The 16,049-nt window shown below is 42.7% G+C and overlaps 1 protein-coding gene across 1 annotated transcript in view; it reads right to left on the bottom strand.

Annotated features, from left to right (window-relative positions):
- Nucleotides 1-16,049, bottom strand: part of LOC149233668 (uncharacterized) — a 241,748-nt gene that overhangs the window by 176,040 nt on the left and 49,659 nt on the right. The window contains exons 4-5 of the mRNA XM_089382253.1: nucleotides 12,009-12,086; nucleotides 11,733-11,835 (exon numbers count right to left, since the gene is read on the bottom strand). Coding sequence (XP_089238379.1) covers nucleotides 11,733-11,835; nucleotides 12,009-12,086 — 181 coding nt within the window. The remainder of the gene's footprint in view (nucleotides 1-11,732; nucleotides 11,836-12,008; nucleotides 12,087-16,049) is intronic.

Raw genomic sequence — 16,049 nt, 5'->3', positions numbered from 1 at the left:
ATCCTTCTATGGACCTACATGGTGCTGTTTATGTCGACAAGACTCTAAATCTATTGAACATCTCTTCCTCCACTGTCCCATTATTAAGGATTTTTGGGCCATGATTCTCACCTCCCTCTCAATAACCATCATCTGGCATGGCAATTCTATCCAGGAGGCTTGGCAATCTTGGTGGTCTTTGGTCAAACCACTAAAAGCTAGGAATCTCCCTTTACTGGTCTGTTGGGCTATTTGGCTAGCTTGAAATAAGCTTATTTTTTGTAATTCATTACCCCTATGGCCCCATGCATATGCCCATGTCTTATCTATTTATTCCTCTATTCCAGATGAGGATAGACCTATCCCCCAGCGTACCATCTCTGCTGAAATCATCGACAAGAGCATCCCCTGGGCATACTTGGATCTGCACAAGCCATGGGATGTGGGGGGTGAGTATTACTACATTTATCTGAGAACCATTTCTTCAAGATACAAATGGGGTTGGGTATGGGGACTAACAACTATGCTGAGTTGATCACCCTTAGACATCTCTTGCATTTTGCCTTAGAAAAACAGTGTAGGCATCTACAGGTTTTTGGAGACTCCAAGATCATTATAAACTGGTTCAACAACATATCAAACTGTCATGCATACACTCTAAGGCATATTTTGGATGATGCACTTCATTTAAGGGCCCATTTTGACTCCATTGTATGTCATCATATCTACAGGGAACATAATCAAATTTCCGACCAGCTTTCCAAGGAGGCTGCAGTCAGGCCTCGAGGTACATGGTTGATACAAGAGCAGCAGGATATGGACCACTACCAATACTACCATCGGCCATTCATCGACATCAGAACATAGGGGCCGTAAGGGCCTGTTTACATGATTATTTTGATCTATACTTGTACATATTTCTCACTTAATAGTTTTTATGTCTATATTATCTTTTGACATGTAATTATGCACTTACTACCAGCATACCCTGAGGGGATTTTTATGTATTTTGTATCTCAAGGGCGGCTCGCCCCATCTTACAAACAACATGTAATTTTCAAATATTAATGGAAATTACTATTTTTCCTTAAGGGAAAAAAATATAAATATATACAAGTGTGATTGGGTATCAATGCCTGGTCTGGTTGTGGTAATGCACACACACTGCCACTGGAGCTTCGTCAAATCCTTGTAACAGAAGGCAACACCCAGCTCTCTCATATAGCAGATGTTAGAAACTCAAATTGGATCTCCCAAAAATGGTTTAATGCACAGGATCTCGGGATTTCAGGCAGATGGAGCAAGGTGTAGCATCGTTTTATTGTTGCATTGGAGGAGGCTAATATTAGGATTACTTTCCAGGAAGATGAAATCATATGGGCAACTGCACCACATGGTCAATATACCCCTAGGGATGGATACGCAACACTTATTAATACCCTGGATCCAGTGGAGATGAGCTGGTGGTGGCACCCGCTATGGAAGCTTAAGGCTCCTCACAAAACCCGTCTCTTTATGTGGTGTATATTATCGAATAAAGTGCCCACAGAGGTCAATCTAATGCGTCGAGCCTTTCATGGTCCATCTAGATGCTGCCTTTGCAAGGAAAATGTTGAGGATATTGATCACCTGTTCCTTCATTACCCAGTGGTTGGCCAGGTGTGGTTTCAGATCACTGCCTCCCTCAACATTGTGCTCAGATGGGATGGGCCACATCTATCTGGTGCCTAGCAAAGCTGGTGGAATGTTGTTGCTACACATAAAATCAGAAACCTCCCTCTGATTGTCTGCTGGGGTATTTGGCTGACCAGGAATCGCATAATTTTTCAGGATGCAATGACCCATTGGCCGGCCACTTGCAACTATATTGCTGCTATTTATAATTTGATCCCTGAGGACTCTGGTCACCACCCCTCCCGGGTCATCACTCCGGAAGTAATTGATAAAAATATCCCCTGGGCTTATTTTGATGGGTCGGCACAGACCACTAGGGGGGGGGTACTTCACATTAATGATTCGCATTACTTCAAGATCAAAGTGGGTCTAGGGAGAGGCACCAACAACTATGCTAAACTTAATTGTCTCAGATACCTTTGTTGAAATTTGGTACCGGAGGACAGGTGGTTCCCTTAGGCTTTGATCTTTGGCCTAGGGAAAAGTGTCCAAAAGAATTTAATTTTTCTCCTAAAGTGACTTTATAATTTTATAAAGTTAAATCTAATTTAAAAGTGACTTTAAGTGATAAAGTTATTAAGTCTAATTTTAAAGTGACTTTTATAAAGTCAATGAAAAATTAGAAAGGAAAAGTGACTTTGGAAATAAATGACTAAGTGGGTCTTTATTAAAGTGGGGTGAATTAAAAAATAGAAAGTGAGATTTAAATGAGCATTTAATCTCAACCATTGATCTAAATCTATTTCAGCCATTGGATTTAGAGATCACCCAAAAGTCACTTGGATCACCCAAAAGTCACTTGGAGTTATATTAAAGGAGGAAAAGGTCATTCATTCTTTCATGAGCAGATTGGGAGAAGGAGAGCAAGAGAGCAAGAGAGATTTCTGAGCAGGAAGGAGAAGGAGACAGCAGCTTGGCACACATTCCAAGGCAGCAGTTGAGCAGATTTGTACAGCTGATTCAGCACATAGTGAAAGGCAGATTTTTGCACAAAAATCGAGGAGCAGTTTGCTGATTTTTCTGCACACAAAACGGAGGTCGTACAGCATTTATTGCTGTCCTGTTTGCTGTAATTTCCAGATTGCTGTGAGGCACGGGAAAGGAGATAAGTTGTAAATTTGCTTACTGATTTTTTGCTGAATAATTCTCACTGTAAAAAGACAATTTTCAGAAATAAAGAAGAGCTCTCAAACTGGTTTTCCCCAAGAGTTGTAGGGGGTTTTTCCAGGGTCAAGTTGACCAAAAATATCAGTGTTTTAATGTGTTTTAATGGCTGTTTTTAATTGCTGATTTTTAATTCTGCAATTTCCAGCATTCTGAAAAATTTCCAGAATTTGTGTTTTCAGCAATATTTATTTTTTTCAGTCTGTTAAATGTATGGTTATGGGAATGGGCATTTAACTACATGGGAGAAATAAGGAGAAACTGAAAACCGGGGTGGGAAAACAGAAATTTTTACATGGTATCAGAGCTTGAGTGCTGAAGGGCAGTTTGGGACAGCAAAAGGAAAAATTACAGTTGCTGATTTTTCACTCAGAAAATTCCAGCAAGCTGATTTTTTCATAAACAGCAGTTTTATCTTTACTACAGCAGTGCTATTTTTCAGTTTTAGGACAGCAGGATGTCATTGGGATTGAGGGTGGAGGATAGGCTGGATGGGCATATAAATTACAGCGTTTGGAAGGAGAGAATGCAGAGTATCTTTGAGGAGGCAGAAGTCTGGGATATCATGGTGCATACCGCACAGAACCCTGTTGTTGTGCCCACTGATGTTACTCAGTTGGCTGAGTATAAAAAGAAGAACAATAAGGGTAAGAGGTTGATTCTAGACGGAATCAAAGACCATTGCATTCCTCATGTGAGAGGAAAGAGCAATGCCCATGAGATGTGGACAACATTGTCCAATCTCTACCAGAGTACCAATGAGAACCGGAAGATGGTCCTGAAGGAGAAGCTGAAGAACATTAAGATGGGTAATGATAGTGCAGCTGGATATCTCACAAAGATTACCAATGTGAGAGATGAGTTGGCAGCGATTGGAGAGGCCATTCCATCCACTGAGTTGGTGCGTATTGCAGTGAATGGCCTCCCTCGTTCATGGTTGAACTTTGCTGATGGGGTTTGTGCACGTGAGACCCTTCCCACATGGGAGAGGTTTTGGGATGATTGTATTCAGACAGAGATCAGGAAAGGACAGCTTGGGGCAGCCAAGCCAGTTGAGCAGGATGAGGATGTAGCACTGGTGGCAGGAGGCGAGAAAGGCAAAGGGAAGAAGCAGGCTTCCACAAGCAGTGGTGGGGGCAAAGGCAAAGGTAAAGGTAAACCGGGGAACACACAGAAGGACTATTCCAAGGTGAAGTGTTGGAATTGTCAAAAGATGGGACACTATGCAGTTGTGTGTCCGGAGAAGAAAAAGAAGAAGGGAAAGAACCAGGACGTGGCAGCTTCAGCTGAGATTGAGGACTTTGCAGGTCGTTTTGACCGGGAGTTTGCGTTCACTACATGTGAGTCCTCTAGTGCAGGATCACCTGCCACACAGGTTCAGAGGGAGCATGCTTTTCCCTCGATTAGCGGAGCATCTACAGGTATTTGGTATGTGGACAGTGGGGCTTCACGTCACATGACAGGAGTCCGTGAGTACTTCTCAGAGCTTTCAGAGAGTGGCACTGATATTGAGGTAGTACTCGGTGATGACAGAGTTGTTAGAGCAGTCGGGGTGGGGACAGTGACATTTCAGAGGGAGTCCAAACCTCCCTTGAAGGTGTCAGAGGTTCTTTATGTGCCAGGGATGAGGAAGAACCTCATATCCGTCTCAGCTTTGGAGGACAGAGGATATGAGGTACTGTTCAGGGGAGGACAGGTGTTGATGTATCCCGGGGGCACTCCAGCTGATTCAGCTAGAGTGATAGGTGTACGCCATGCAAAGGTGTACAAGTTTGCATTTCAGCCCCTTTTGGCATTGAGCAGTAGTACCAACAGCAGAGCTAGCAGTTCTGAGCTGTGTGAGATTTGGCACCGCAGGATGGGACATATGTATCATGGAGCCTTGAGGACATTGCGGGAGATCACTACAGGTGTGCCAGATTTCAGTATTGATCACTTTGATACTTGCAGAGGTTGTGCGATGGGCAAGTTTGCCAAATCCCCTTTTCCCAGCAGTGACAGCAGAGCGACGGGGATACTTGATTTGATTCATTCCGATGTGAGCGGTCGGATGTCTCATGTTTCCTTGAGTGGATATGATTACTATGTTTTATTCATTGATGATCACTCCAGGAGGACCTGGATTTATTTTTTGAAGACCAAGAGTGAGGTCTTCAAGCGGTTTCAGGAGTTCAGAGCTCTTGTGGAGACTCAGACAGGTCGAAAGATCAAGTCCTTGAGGTCGGACAATGGAGGAGAGTACACCCTTGGAGAGTTTGTTGACTATTGTGCGGAGGCAGGCATTAGGAGGGAGTTCACTGTTCCTTACAACCCCCAGCAGAACGGGGTTGCGGAGAGGAAGAACAGATCCATCATAGAGGCTGCCAAAGCCATGATACATGATCAGGGGTTGCCATTGTTCTTGTGGGCAGAGGCCTGCAACACAGCTGTTTACTTGCAGAACAGGAGTCCGCATCGTGCCTTGGGGCACATGACTCCGGAGGAGGCTTTCTCTGGGAAGAAGCCTGATATTGGTCATCTTCATATCTTTGGATGCATTACATACTCCTATATACCCAAGGAGAAGAGGACCAAACTAGAGCCCACCGCAGAGAAGGGTATCTTTGTGGGCTACAGTGAGACCTCAAAGGCCTTTCGGATTTACATTCCTGCACAGAGGAGAGTTGTTGTCAGACGGGATGTGAAGTTCGAGGAGGACAGGGCCTTTAGGAGGTCACGGGAGTTAGAGTATCTGGATCAGCCAGACCCTCAGCAGCAGTTGAGTCAGTCGCAGGGATCCAGTGGGCAGGGATCAGGAGGATCCGGAGGTACATCTATGAGGATGTCAGGTCCGTCAGTGAGTAGTGGCTCATCGAGCCAGAGTGGTGGTGCTCCGGGCAGCATGCAGAGCAGTTCACAGAGCAGTTCACTAGGGAGTCCACTGATGGATAGTTCACACGGTACCTCAGCTTCTACAGGGTCAGGTGCAGGCAGGAGGACAGCAGACAGACAGTCAGGAGTTCAGGCTACTGATGATGATGAGGAGGAGGAGTTTCATTCTCCGGTGGAAGAAGTGCGCTCAGGGAAGAGGAAGCCCAAGTGGCTTCAGGACACCTTGAGAGATGCCACATCTGTTGCTGAGCCGAAGAGGCCGGTCAGAGAGAGTAGACCACCTGAGAGGTTTTGTAGTTATATGGCGATGGTTACCAGCATCCTTGACTCTGAGCCTTCTAGCTATGAGGAAGCAGCTAGCCAGCAGGTCTGGAGAGAGGCCATGCAGGAGGAGTATTCTTCTATCATGAAGAATGATGTTTGGGAGGTGGTGCCGAGGCCTGAGGGCAAATCCGTGGTTACTTCCAGATGGCTTTACAAGGTAAAGCATGCTGCAGATGGCAGCATTGAGAAATTCAAAGCAAGGTTTGTGGCTAGAGGGTTCTCCCAGGTAGAGGGAGTTGATTATGAGGAGACCTTCGCTCCCGTGGCTCGATATACTTCGATCCGCTCCATTATATCGATAGCAGCAAAGATGGGTTGGAAGATCCACCAGATGGATGTGAAAACCGCATTTCTCAATGGCTTCATACAGGAGGAGGTGTACATTGAGCAGCCACAGGGCTTTGAGGTGCATGGGAAGGAGTCCCATGTGTGCAGATTGAAGAAGGCCCTTTATGGCCTGAAGCAAGCTCCCAGAGCTTGGTACTCCAGGATAGATGCATACTTGCAGGGGATGGGTTTCACAAAGAGTGAGGCAGATCCGAACCTTTACTTTATTGTGATTGGTGAGGAGCCTCTCATTCTGGTGCCGTATGTGGATGACTTGATCATTACAGGTGCAGAGAGACTCATAGAGCACTGCAAGAGAGATCTTGCGGCGGAGTTTGAGATGAAGGACATCGGCTTGATGCATTACTTTTTGGGTTTGGAGGTGTGGCAGGAGGAGGGGCATTTCTTCCTGGGGCAGGGGAAGTATATTGTGGACATCCTTAGCAGATTCCACATGGAGGATTGTAGACCCATGTCGACACCGATGATCACCAACTGGAAGAAGCTTCATGCTTCGGATTCCGAGTTGGTGGATCCCACATTGTACAGGCAGCTGATTGGTTCCTTGATGTATTTGGTCAACACTAGACCAGATATCTGTTTTGCAGTCAACACGATGAGTCAGTTTATGTGTGAGCCTAGGAAGGTTCACTGGGTGGCTGCAAAACACATTTTGCGGTACTTGCAGGGGACAGTGGATTATGGTCTGGACTACAGGCAGGGAGATGGAGTGAGATTGGCAGGATACACTGATTATGATTGGGCAGGTTGTGCTTCTGATAGGAAGAGCACTTCAGGGTGTTGTTTTGGGTTGGGTTCAGCAGTAGTGTCATGGTTCAGCCGGAAGCAGCAGTCAGTAGCACTAAGTTCAGCGGAAGCAGAGTATATGGCAGCCAGTCTAGCTAGTTGTGAGGCCATCTGGCTTCGCAAGATGTTGTTTGGCTTATTTGGTCAGCCGTTGAGACCTTCAGTGATTTACTATGATAATCAGAGTTGCATTAAACTCACGGAGAATCCAGTATTTCATGACAGGTCAAAGCATATCGGGATCAGATATCATTTCATCAGAGACTATGTTCAGAAGGGAGCTGTGAAGCTTGAGTATATTTCCACTGATGAGCAGGTTGCAGATATCCTTACCAAAGCCTTACCACGGGGCAAGCATGTCTACTTCAGAGACAAGATGGGTGTGGTGAGGAACACCTTCCTCGGTAAGAGGGAGTGTTGAAATTTGGTACCGGAGGACAGGTGGTTCCCTTAGGCTTTGATCTTTGGCCTAGGGAAAAGTGTCCAAAAGAATTTAATTTTTCTCCTAAAGTGACTTTATAATTTTATAAAGTTAAATCTAATTTAAAAGTGACTTTAAGTGATAAAGTTATTAAGTCTAATTTTAAAGTGACTTTTATAAAGTCAATGAAAAATTAGAAAGGAAAAGTGACTTTGGAAATAAATGACTAAGTGGGTCTTTATTAAAGTGGGGTGAATTAAAAAATAGAAAGTGAGATTTAAATGAGCATTTAATCTCAACCATTGATCTAAATCTATTTCAGCCATTGGATTTAGAGATCACCCAAAAGTCACTTGGATCACCCAAAAGTCACTTGGAGTTATATTAAAGGAGGAAAAGGTCATTCATTCTTTCATGAGCAGATTGGGAGAAGGAGAGCAAGAGAGCAAGAGAGATTTCTGAGCAGGAAGGAGAAGGAGACAGCAGCTTGGCACACATTCCAAGGCAGCAGTTGAGCAGATTTGTACAGCTGATTCAGCACATAGTGAAAGGCAGATTTTTGCACAAAAATCGAGGAGCAGTTTGCTGATTTTTCTGCACACAAAACGGAGGTCGTACAGCATTTATTGCTGTCCTGTTTGCTGTAATTTCCAGATTGCTGTGAGGCACGGGAAAGGAGATAAGTTGTAAATTTGCTTACTGATTTTTTGCTGAATAATTCTCACTGTAAAAAGACAATTTTCAGAAATAAAGAAGAGCTCTCAAACTGGTTTTCCCCAAGAGTTGTAGGGGGTTTTTCCAGGGTCAAGTTGACCAAAAATATCAGTGTTTTAATGTGTTTTAATGGCTGTTTTTAATTGCTGATTTTTAATTCTGCAATTTCCAGCATTCTGAAAAATTTCCAGAATTTGTGTTTTCAGCAATATTTATTTTTTTCAGTCTGTTAAATGTATGGTTATGGGAATGGGCATTTAACTACATGGGAGAAATAAGGAGAAACTGAAAACCGGGGTGGGAAAACAGAAATTTTTACAACCTTCTCATATTTGCTCTGGAACAAAATTGCCACAGGATTCAAATCTATGGGGACTCAAAGCTTGTTATAAACTAGATCAACTCTGCATATCATTGTCACTTACACACACTCAGGGGCTTACTGGATGAAGTCATCACTCTAAAATCACATTTTTATTTTCTTGTATGCTCTCATATATATAGGGAAAGGAATGTGGTCGTTGATTTCCTTTCCAAGGAGGTTGTGCAGCAGGTTAGGGGGCAGTGGTTGATTCAAGAATTCTGAGATCGGGAGTTCTATCAGTTTTTCCACCCCCATTCATTGAGTTGGATGGGATTATATCGGAATGATCTACATAGATCATTCGTCATTTTTGCTTTTTGTTCTATCTCTATGCACTTATTGGATAGTTATGCTTTTACATATATATGTAAATATTATGCTTTTTATTGTAAATATTGAACTATATGACACTGTACTGGTCTGAATGGTTTGTCCATTTACTGGTGATATTTGCATTTCACACATGCTGAAGATACAATATGTAATTTTCTTATTATTAATGAAAATTGCGCCTTTTTCTTGGGAAAAAAATATAAATATATAAATTACAATATGAACTATTCAGCAGTGGAAAAAGAAAAAAAAAAGGTCGATGCGATGTCGCAGGACGTGGGTCGATGTGATGCGCAGAACGTGGACGGATGGTTTGGCGTTAGCAGGGCTGTCAAGAGGAATGGCAGCGGGGAGGGAAGACGAGGGACAGCGGAGGAAGGAACAGACGCAGGGTAGACATGAACGACTGGACTTGGGCGACAGGACCAAAATGGTGAGTATGGTGGAACGGGGGAACAGGGATGGTAACCGGGTGCGGGTCGGGTTGATGACTGGCGGAGAACAATGGTTAAGACTGAAGCGGGGCTGTTGGTGCGGAACACACGAAGGTGCAGGGTTGCTGGTGCGGACGACGGAGGCTAAGATGGAATAGAGAGAAGGGGGATGACAATAGAGAACAGTGGACGAAGAACAGAGAACGGCAGGGTGGACGCAGGGAGGCAATGGGAGATGTGGAGGCAATAGGAACGTGACAGGAGCAGTGTCGAACAGGTGCAACAATGGTACCCGATGGAACAACAGCAACAACGTCCCGGGAGCGAACTGCTCCTATACCAGATGGCACAATTAATTCAGCTATTCAGCAAATCCATATTTATTACTATTAAAACATATAGAAGATGATTACAATTTGTGGGAGGCCCCTGGCTTTATACTACGTTGGGTGCCTCTTGGTGAATGTGCATGATCTTTGATCATGCCCTTTGCCTAATAACTATTTAATTAACCAATTTTTACTTGCAAGTCATTCAAATTTGAATTTAGGAGGGAAAGCCCCAAAGAGAAACTATATAAGGGAGAAGAGTCATTATGATCATCATGGATTGTTATTCCATTTGATTTCGGGCTGAGGCTCTCGGAGGGTTTTAAGACCCCGTTTTTTATTGGTTTAGATGGTGAAAGATTCCACCCTAGCCGATCTTTCTACTTTTCTTTGCTACATGACTGAATTTTGGCTGGAGAATTATCTATTCGAGGCAATGAGGGGCTGGTATCTACCTTTCTGAGGCAGCGAAGGGCTGGAGACTATCTCTCTGAAGCAGAAAAGGGCTAGAGTCTACCTTTTTGAGGCAGCGAAGAGCTGAAACTATTTGCTGAGGCAGCGAAAGGTTCATATATCTCTTCCTGAGGTAGCTGAAGACAAAGAAGTTATCTTCCTGAGGCAGCGAGTGGCCTAAAGGGCCATGATTAGGAGGCAACAAAGGTGAATAAGGGTGCAAGGTAGCAAGGAGGTCTGCTAATGTGATTTTGTGGGAACAAGGGGATGGCTATATTTTGTAAGCCTAGAAACAATGTTTGAATTGATATCCCTATTAGCAGACTGTTCACCATTGTAAGTCTGTTATTTGCTTGTTGAATCAGCCCCACTTTATAGTGGTTTCTTGTGGAATCAGCTATGGCTTGAGTTCTTTACTATACTACTTGTGCATTCAATAAAGATCACCATTGTTCATAGATTGAGTACGGCAATACTGTTCTAAAATACAAATCTTTCATGTGTTTATTGAAAACCCTAACTCATGATTGCATCCCAAGGGTGATCTTTCCAAGAGGGATATTATACTAAAAAATTAATATTTTATTGTTATTATTATTTTCTTATTTGTCCATTTGAGACCCTGACATGGTGGATCCCTCATATAGTTTCGAGGATAAGAGAAAAGTGGGAGGAGCTTGAGGGGAAGCATGGGGAGGAGAGTTTCTGAAATTTGGGAATGGGTGGCATTTATTTTGGGTGGGGGCGCAGGCATAAGTGCGAGGGACAGTTGGGAGATTGGGTGATTCTTTTTGGTTTTGGTCATGAACGAAGAGGTGGGAGAGGGAGATCCAAGAGAAGGGAGGAAACTGGGATAGGGAGAACTTGGACGTTGACTGTGGAGCTTGTAGTTGGGAGGGTGTTGGATTGAGAACTTAAACACACTACGACTACAGTTGAACTTGGGCTAGGAGGGCTAGGGAGCCTGTGGCGGTTTCCTGGGCTAGGAAGTCGGATAGACTTTCCTAGTTGGCAGTGGCATGTTCAGTCAAGTGGTCCCAGCAGGAGCACCGCAACTGAACCACAGTAAACAGGTATTTTTTATTAATTGTCATTGTCAAGATTATTGTTAATTGTCACTGTAAAATCATTTAATTGCATTGCTGTTAAAATTAAAAATGAAAGAAAAGAAACAATAGTAGTTGCAGTAAAAATGTCCCTTTTTAATTTCTTGATGAAGTAATTATTTATACAAACTCACGACCCCTTGAGAAGGAGGCCTTACAAGAAAAGATGTGAAATTCTAGTCACATATATACTAACAAGTTCATCTCCTAACTTTCTCTCGATTAACACATATGAACAACGCAAAGGATTTCAAATCTTATAATTTATACACCAAAAACCATGTTAGTTGTAATATGATGTGGCAAGCAGCAATCCTAACCATATATCTTCCAAGCATTTTGGACAAGACAAGGGCTTAGAAATATAGTAATTCAGTCACCCGATGTTATTCATTGTTATCATTTGGCAATTAACAGAAACCCTAACTCTACCTCTTCAAAGCGCTCTGCATCATTTGCTGATTCTGCTTCAACCACAGCAGCTGGTGGTGGGGGTCCTATCAGCACATCATTCTCTAATTCCTTCTCAGCATCCCTGACAGTTCTCTAGAATATTCAATTAGCATGTTGTTTCTTCTAAGTTCAATGTCATATTGAGGACAACGATATAAGGTCTAGCAACTCCACTTTTTCTAATAAATTGAAGATCTTCAATTACAAGAAATGATATCAGCATACAAAGACCACTAAAAAGGCAGAAAAACAAACCTTAAGGCAGCTTCTGCCTCCGTCAGTTTAGCAGCAGCTTCCAACATCTCTGCAGAGGGCATGGCTGGGCCAATTACTCTGCAAGGAATTTCACAAAGCACAAAAGTTGGACTATATCCATGAGAAACATTATACAAGTAACAATGACATTTTCATATAAAAATAGTTCTTAACTTGGCATGAATGCTTCCTTCTGTTATGTTACAATTTCCTAGAAGCCCTACACTAAACAGACCATGCTTTCACATTCCAAAAAAGGGGAATTCAGTAAGATAATTCAAGTTTGACAAACAGCAAAAGGGCATTCAAAAGCTCTTTAGCAATCCTTTATAAGGTAAGATGATTTTATTAATATCCATTAAATGACCACAAATAGGTCAATGGGACCGCTAAGAACAGCAGTGTGGAATACAAAGTGGGTGCACAAAGGGCACTCTTATAAAAGCTGATAAAAGCAGATCTAATCTATGCTAAATAAGACATATACCCTACGATCAAGGAGCAGAGAACGAACTGGCAATGCATATACGTGCAAGTACTGCTGAGATGTTCTATACAAACACTAGAAAACGTAACATTTCTTTCTAAATGCTGGTCAGGCACTGGAAACTAAATGGCATTCTCAACTCAGTGCGTGGATTGAAGATTCCTGTAAGAGTCCTAACAGAGAAAGTATAACATCCAGCATTTTGGTACCATTGAGGGGGTGGGGGAATTAGTTTCAGAAGGGAACTTGATGAACCAACTCTTTCAAAAGACATGAGCTGAAAACAATACAGGAGGTAGGAATCACCCACAGCTGATTGGGTAGTCCATGCCAGTGTTGATAATATCGCAGAGATATCGGCGATATTCGGAAATATCGCGATATTTTCGGCGAGCCGATATATCGCCGACAAAATATCGCGATATTTTCGGCTTTTGAAAATATCGCGCGATTTCCGAAATATCGCCGATATTTCGGAAAATATCGCGCAACGATCGAAAATATCGCCCGGTGACTGTAAAATATTTCTGCATGGCTTATAAAAATCTGATTTTGGTTTTTTTTCATATCATTTTCATTTCTGATTGCTGGAGAAGGAAGGGGAGAGCTATGTGGTTGCTGCCAAGGAGGGTTTGAGCGTTCTAGGCCCTAGTATTGATATGCTATTCATGGTAATGTTAAATTCTTAAAGTAAAAGTGACATTCTCCTTAATCTTCATTTTCATCATTTTACTTAGATTTTTAACATTACCATGAAATGACTCAGGATGTTTGAGAGTGGTTCTGGCCTCATTGGATTTCATATGGAGAAAGTAGAATTTTAGATTTCATTCAAAATGCAGCAGACTTATCAGTTTTTTAGGATTTCAGGATTGGGAGATTGTAATGTTTCCAGGTGACACCACCTGCTCGGGCTACCCCTGCCACCAGTAGAGGACGTGGTCTACCTCCTATAGCTCCTACTTCTAGTTCTTCAGCTTCTAGAGCATAGCAAACTCCACTGCCAACTCCACCAACACCAGCATCTACATATAGAGGCAAAGGGAAAGCTGTGGCATTTTCTCGCAAGAGGGGTAGAGGAAATCAATAGGATTAGACTTTAGTTATTTTCTTATGTGCTTGTAAGTTGTACATGAACAATGAACATTGAATATTCAAGAATCAAGACCAAGCATATCACATTCTAATTTCTAAATAGTAAATTTTGATTCTATTTATTTTTTTAAAGTGAACTATGAACTTTGAGAAGTAATTATATTTTAATTTGATTAGATAAACTGCAACCTGCAATTTAATATGGATAAAAAAACTATATTTCGGTATATATATATATATATATAAAACGTGTCCCCCGTGTCTTGTTTCCAGGTCGTTGCGTTTCGTATTGAATACTCGTATTTACGTGTCCTCCGTGTCTCGTGTCCTCGTGTCATGTGACTTAGCTTAAACAATATTGATGTATTGTCTCTGTGGAGGGTGGAGTCTGAGGAGCCCCTCTTGGAGGAGTCACCTTCATGGTTAGAGCCAGTGGCAGATGATCCATTAGAGCGGGGGCAGCAAGAGGAGGACTCGGAGTCAGAGGAGCAGCAATACTCAGAGGAGGAGGAGGAGGAGGAGGACACTGCGGGAGCATCAACATCAACACCATCTGCTATAGATATAGGAGAGCATAGCCCCATACCTAGCACTCATTATTTGACATTAGGTGCAGAGGCAGCGTCAGGGCCTCCTACTACTAGGGGCAGGCCTGGCAAACAACCATCATGTTTTCCCGTAAAAGGGGGAGAGGACAGTGATTTCAGATAGATAGCTGCTAGTTTTATTTGTTATGCTACATATAACTCATGATGATGAGATACTTTTATATATGTGATGTTATTTTGTATTGGTTCTCCACATTTGAGTCCTTGAATGGACAGTTATCAGGGATCAGCAGGATTTGGTATCGCCTTTGATGTATCGTTTCTATTTGACATCATATATATCAGTGTTTTCTTCATATTTATGTGCCAATGTGTTTATTTCATGTTGTTATTGCTTTATATGTTTAAAAATCTTTAAAAAATGAATATATTAAGCATTTTTTATGCTTGTCGATATTTGCCGATATTTTGCCGATATTGCCGATAAGATATTTTTTGGACACTCGCCGATATTTTCCCAATATCGATATTATCAACACTGGTCCATGCAATCTAGTGGTTACAATTCATCTAGAAATATAAGAAGCACATAAGCTTGATTATCAAGTACATTTGCTTTCATGAAATGCAGGTGAAAGCAAGACTTGTCGGATATTGAAACAGGGAGCATGCATTAAAGGAGTACACAAGACACTAAACCACTGGATCAGGATACTTTGCAGCAAGAATGATTGCAAGGACTTTTAATATGGTTAACTGTTAAACACATCGAAATGCAGTAAGGCATTAGGAGTGAGTGAATGACCAATATAAATTAATAAATCCCAGGTGAAGGGTCTCAATATTAGAAGAGTCTCTCTCTCACACGTGTGGCTGAAGAAGGAGGACGCAGATCAAGTTTAGGGCAGCACTGACTTAGGGCTGAACGTGAAGGACGCAGATCTGTTCTATGCATGCGTTGACCAGCGTAGTGGAAGCTTTGACTGTGTTTTTGGGTGGGCAGTCTCTCCTAGGCTAGCCGCATTGCTGGGTAGCCAAACGCTGGCCTGTTTGACCATGGATTTGACCAGCGTTGACTTGTTACGGCTGACCGCAGGGCTGCAATGCGTTGACTACTGTTTGACCACATTTTGTGGACTGTTTTGGGCTGCTTACTATTGCTGTTGGTGGCCGAGTTCTTGTTAAATTGGCAACTAGGGCCAAACTCCATGTGGGTCAGCTTATTTATGGCAGCTGATATTTTTATTGGATCCCTCTCGTCGAGAGGTGTAGGATTGATCCAAAGATCATCCGATTCCGATAAGTATTTATGGAGATATGAATTTATTTTGTTTATGTAATTATTATCAAGCCGACCAACTCTTATGTAGGCTCTAGAAGCCCAGCCGACGTGTCTATTCAATCTCTGCGTTTTAGTATAAATAGATGAGGATTTGGAGTCATTAATACAACACATTCTTCATGTGATCTCCTCCTCTCCACGTCTTGGGTTTTTGGAGAAGGAGGGACACTAAGAAGAATACGCTGGCCTTGTATGATGCCCTAATTGCTGTACGTTGCCCTAGCTGTTGTACGCTACCCTAGCCGCAGGTCAGATGTGCCCTAGCCGCAGGTCAAGGGAAGGCTCCTATTCTCTGCACAAAGGAGTTCCAATAAACAGTTGACTTGATGCCCTAATAATCTGTCTTATATGCAGCAAGAAGAGACACTTAAACGCAGTCATGAACACAGCTCTAACGCTGCCCTAAAATGCGGTCACGGTCACAGCAAGGATTGGGCAAACATATTATTCCCTAGCCGCAGCAAAAGAGACAGCGTGAGGACAGCATGGAGGGCCTAATTAGAGACCGAGTTACTGTGGGAATGCAGGTTGGTTTGAGGGCTGTTTGAGGGTGCAAACAGACCCAAGAA

Source organism: Pinus tabuliformis, chromosome J, assembly GCF_031772625.1.
Source record: "Pinus tabuliformis cultivar Carrire ecotype Pingquan chromosome J, CPIR1, whole genome shotgun sequence".
Taxonomy (NCBI): domain Eukaryota; kingdom Viridiplantae; phylum Streptophyta; class Pinopsida; order Pinales; family Pinaceae; genus Pinus; species Pinus tabuliformis.
Note: the sequence above shows the minus strand (reverse complement) of the source record. Positions and strands in the feature narration are given on the sequence as shown.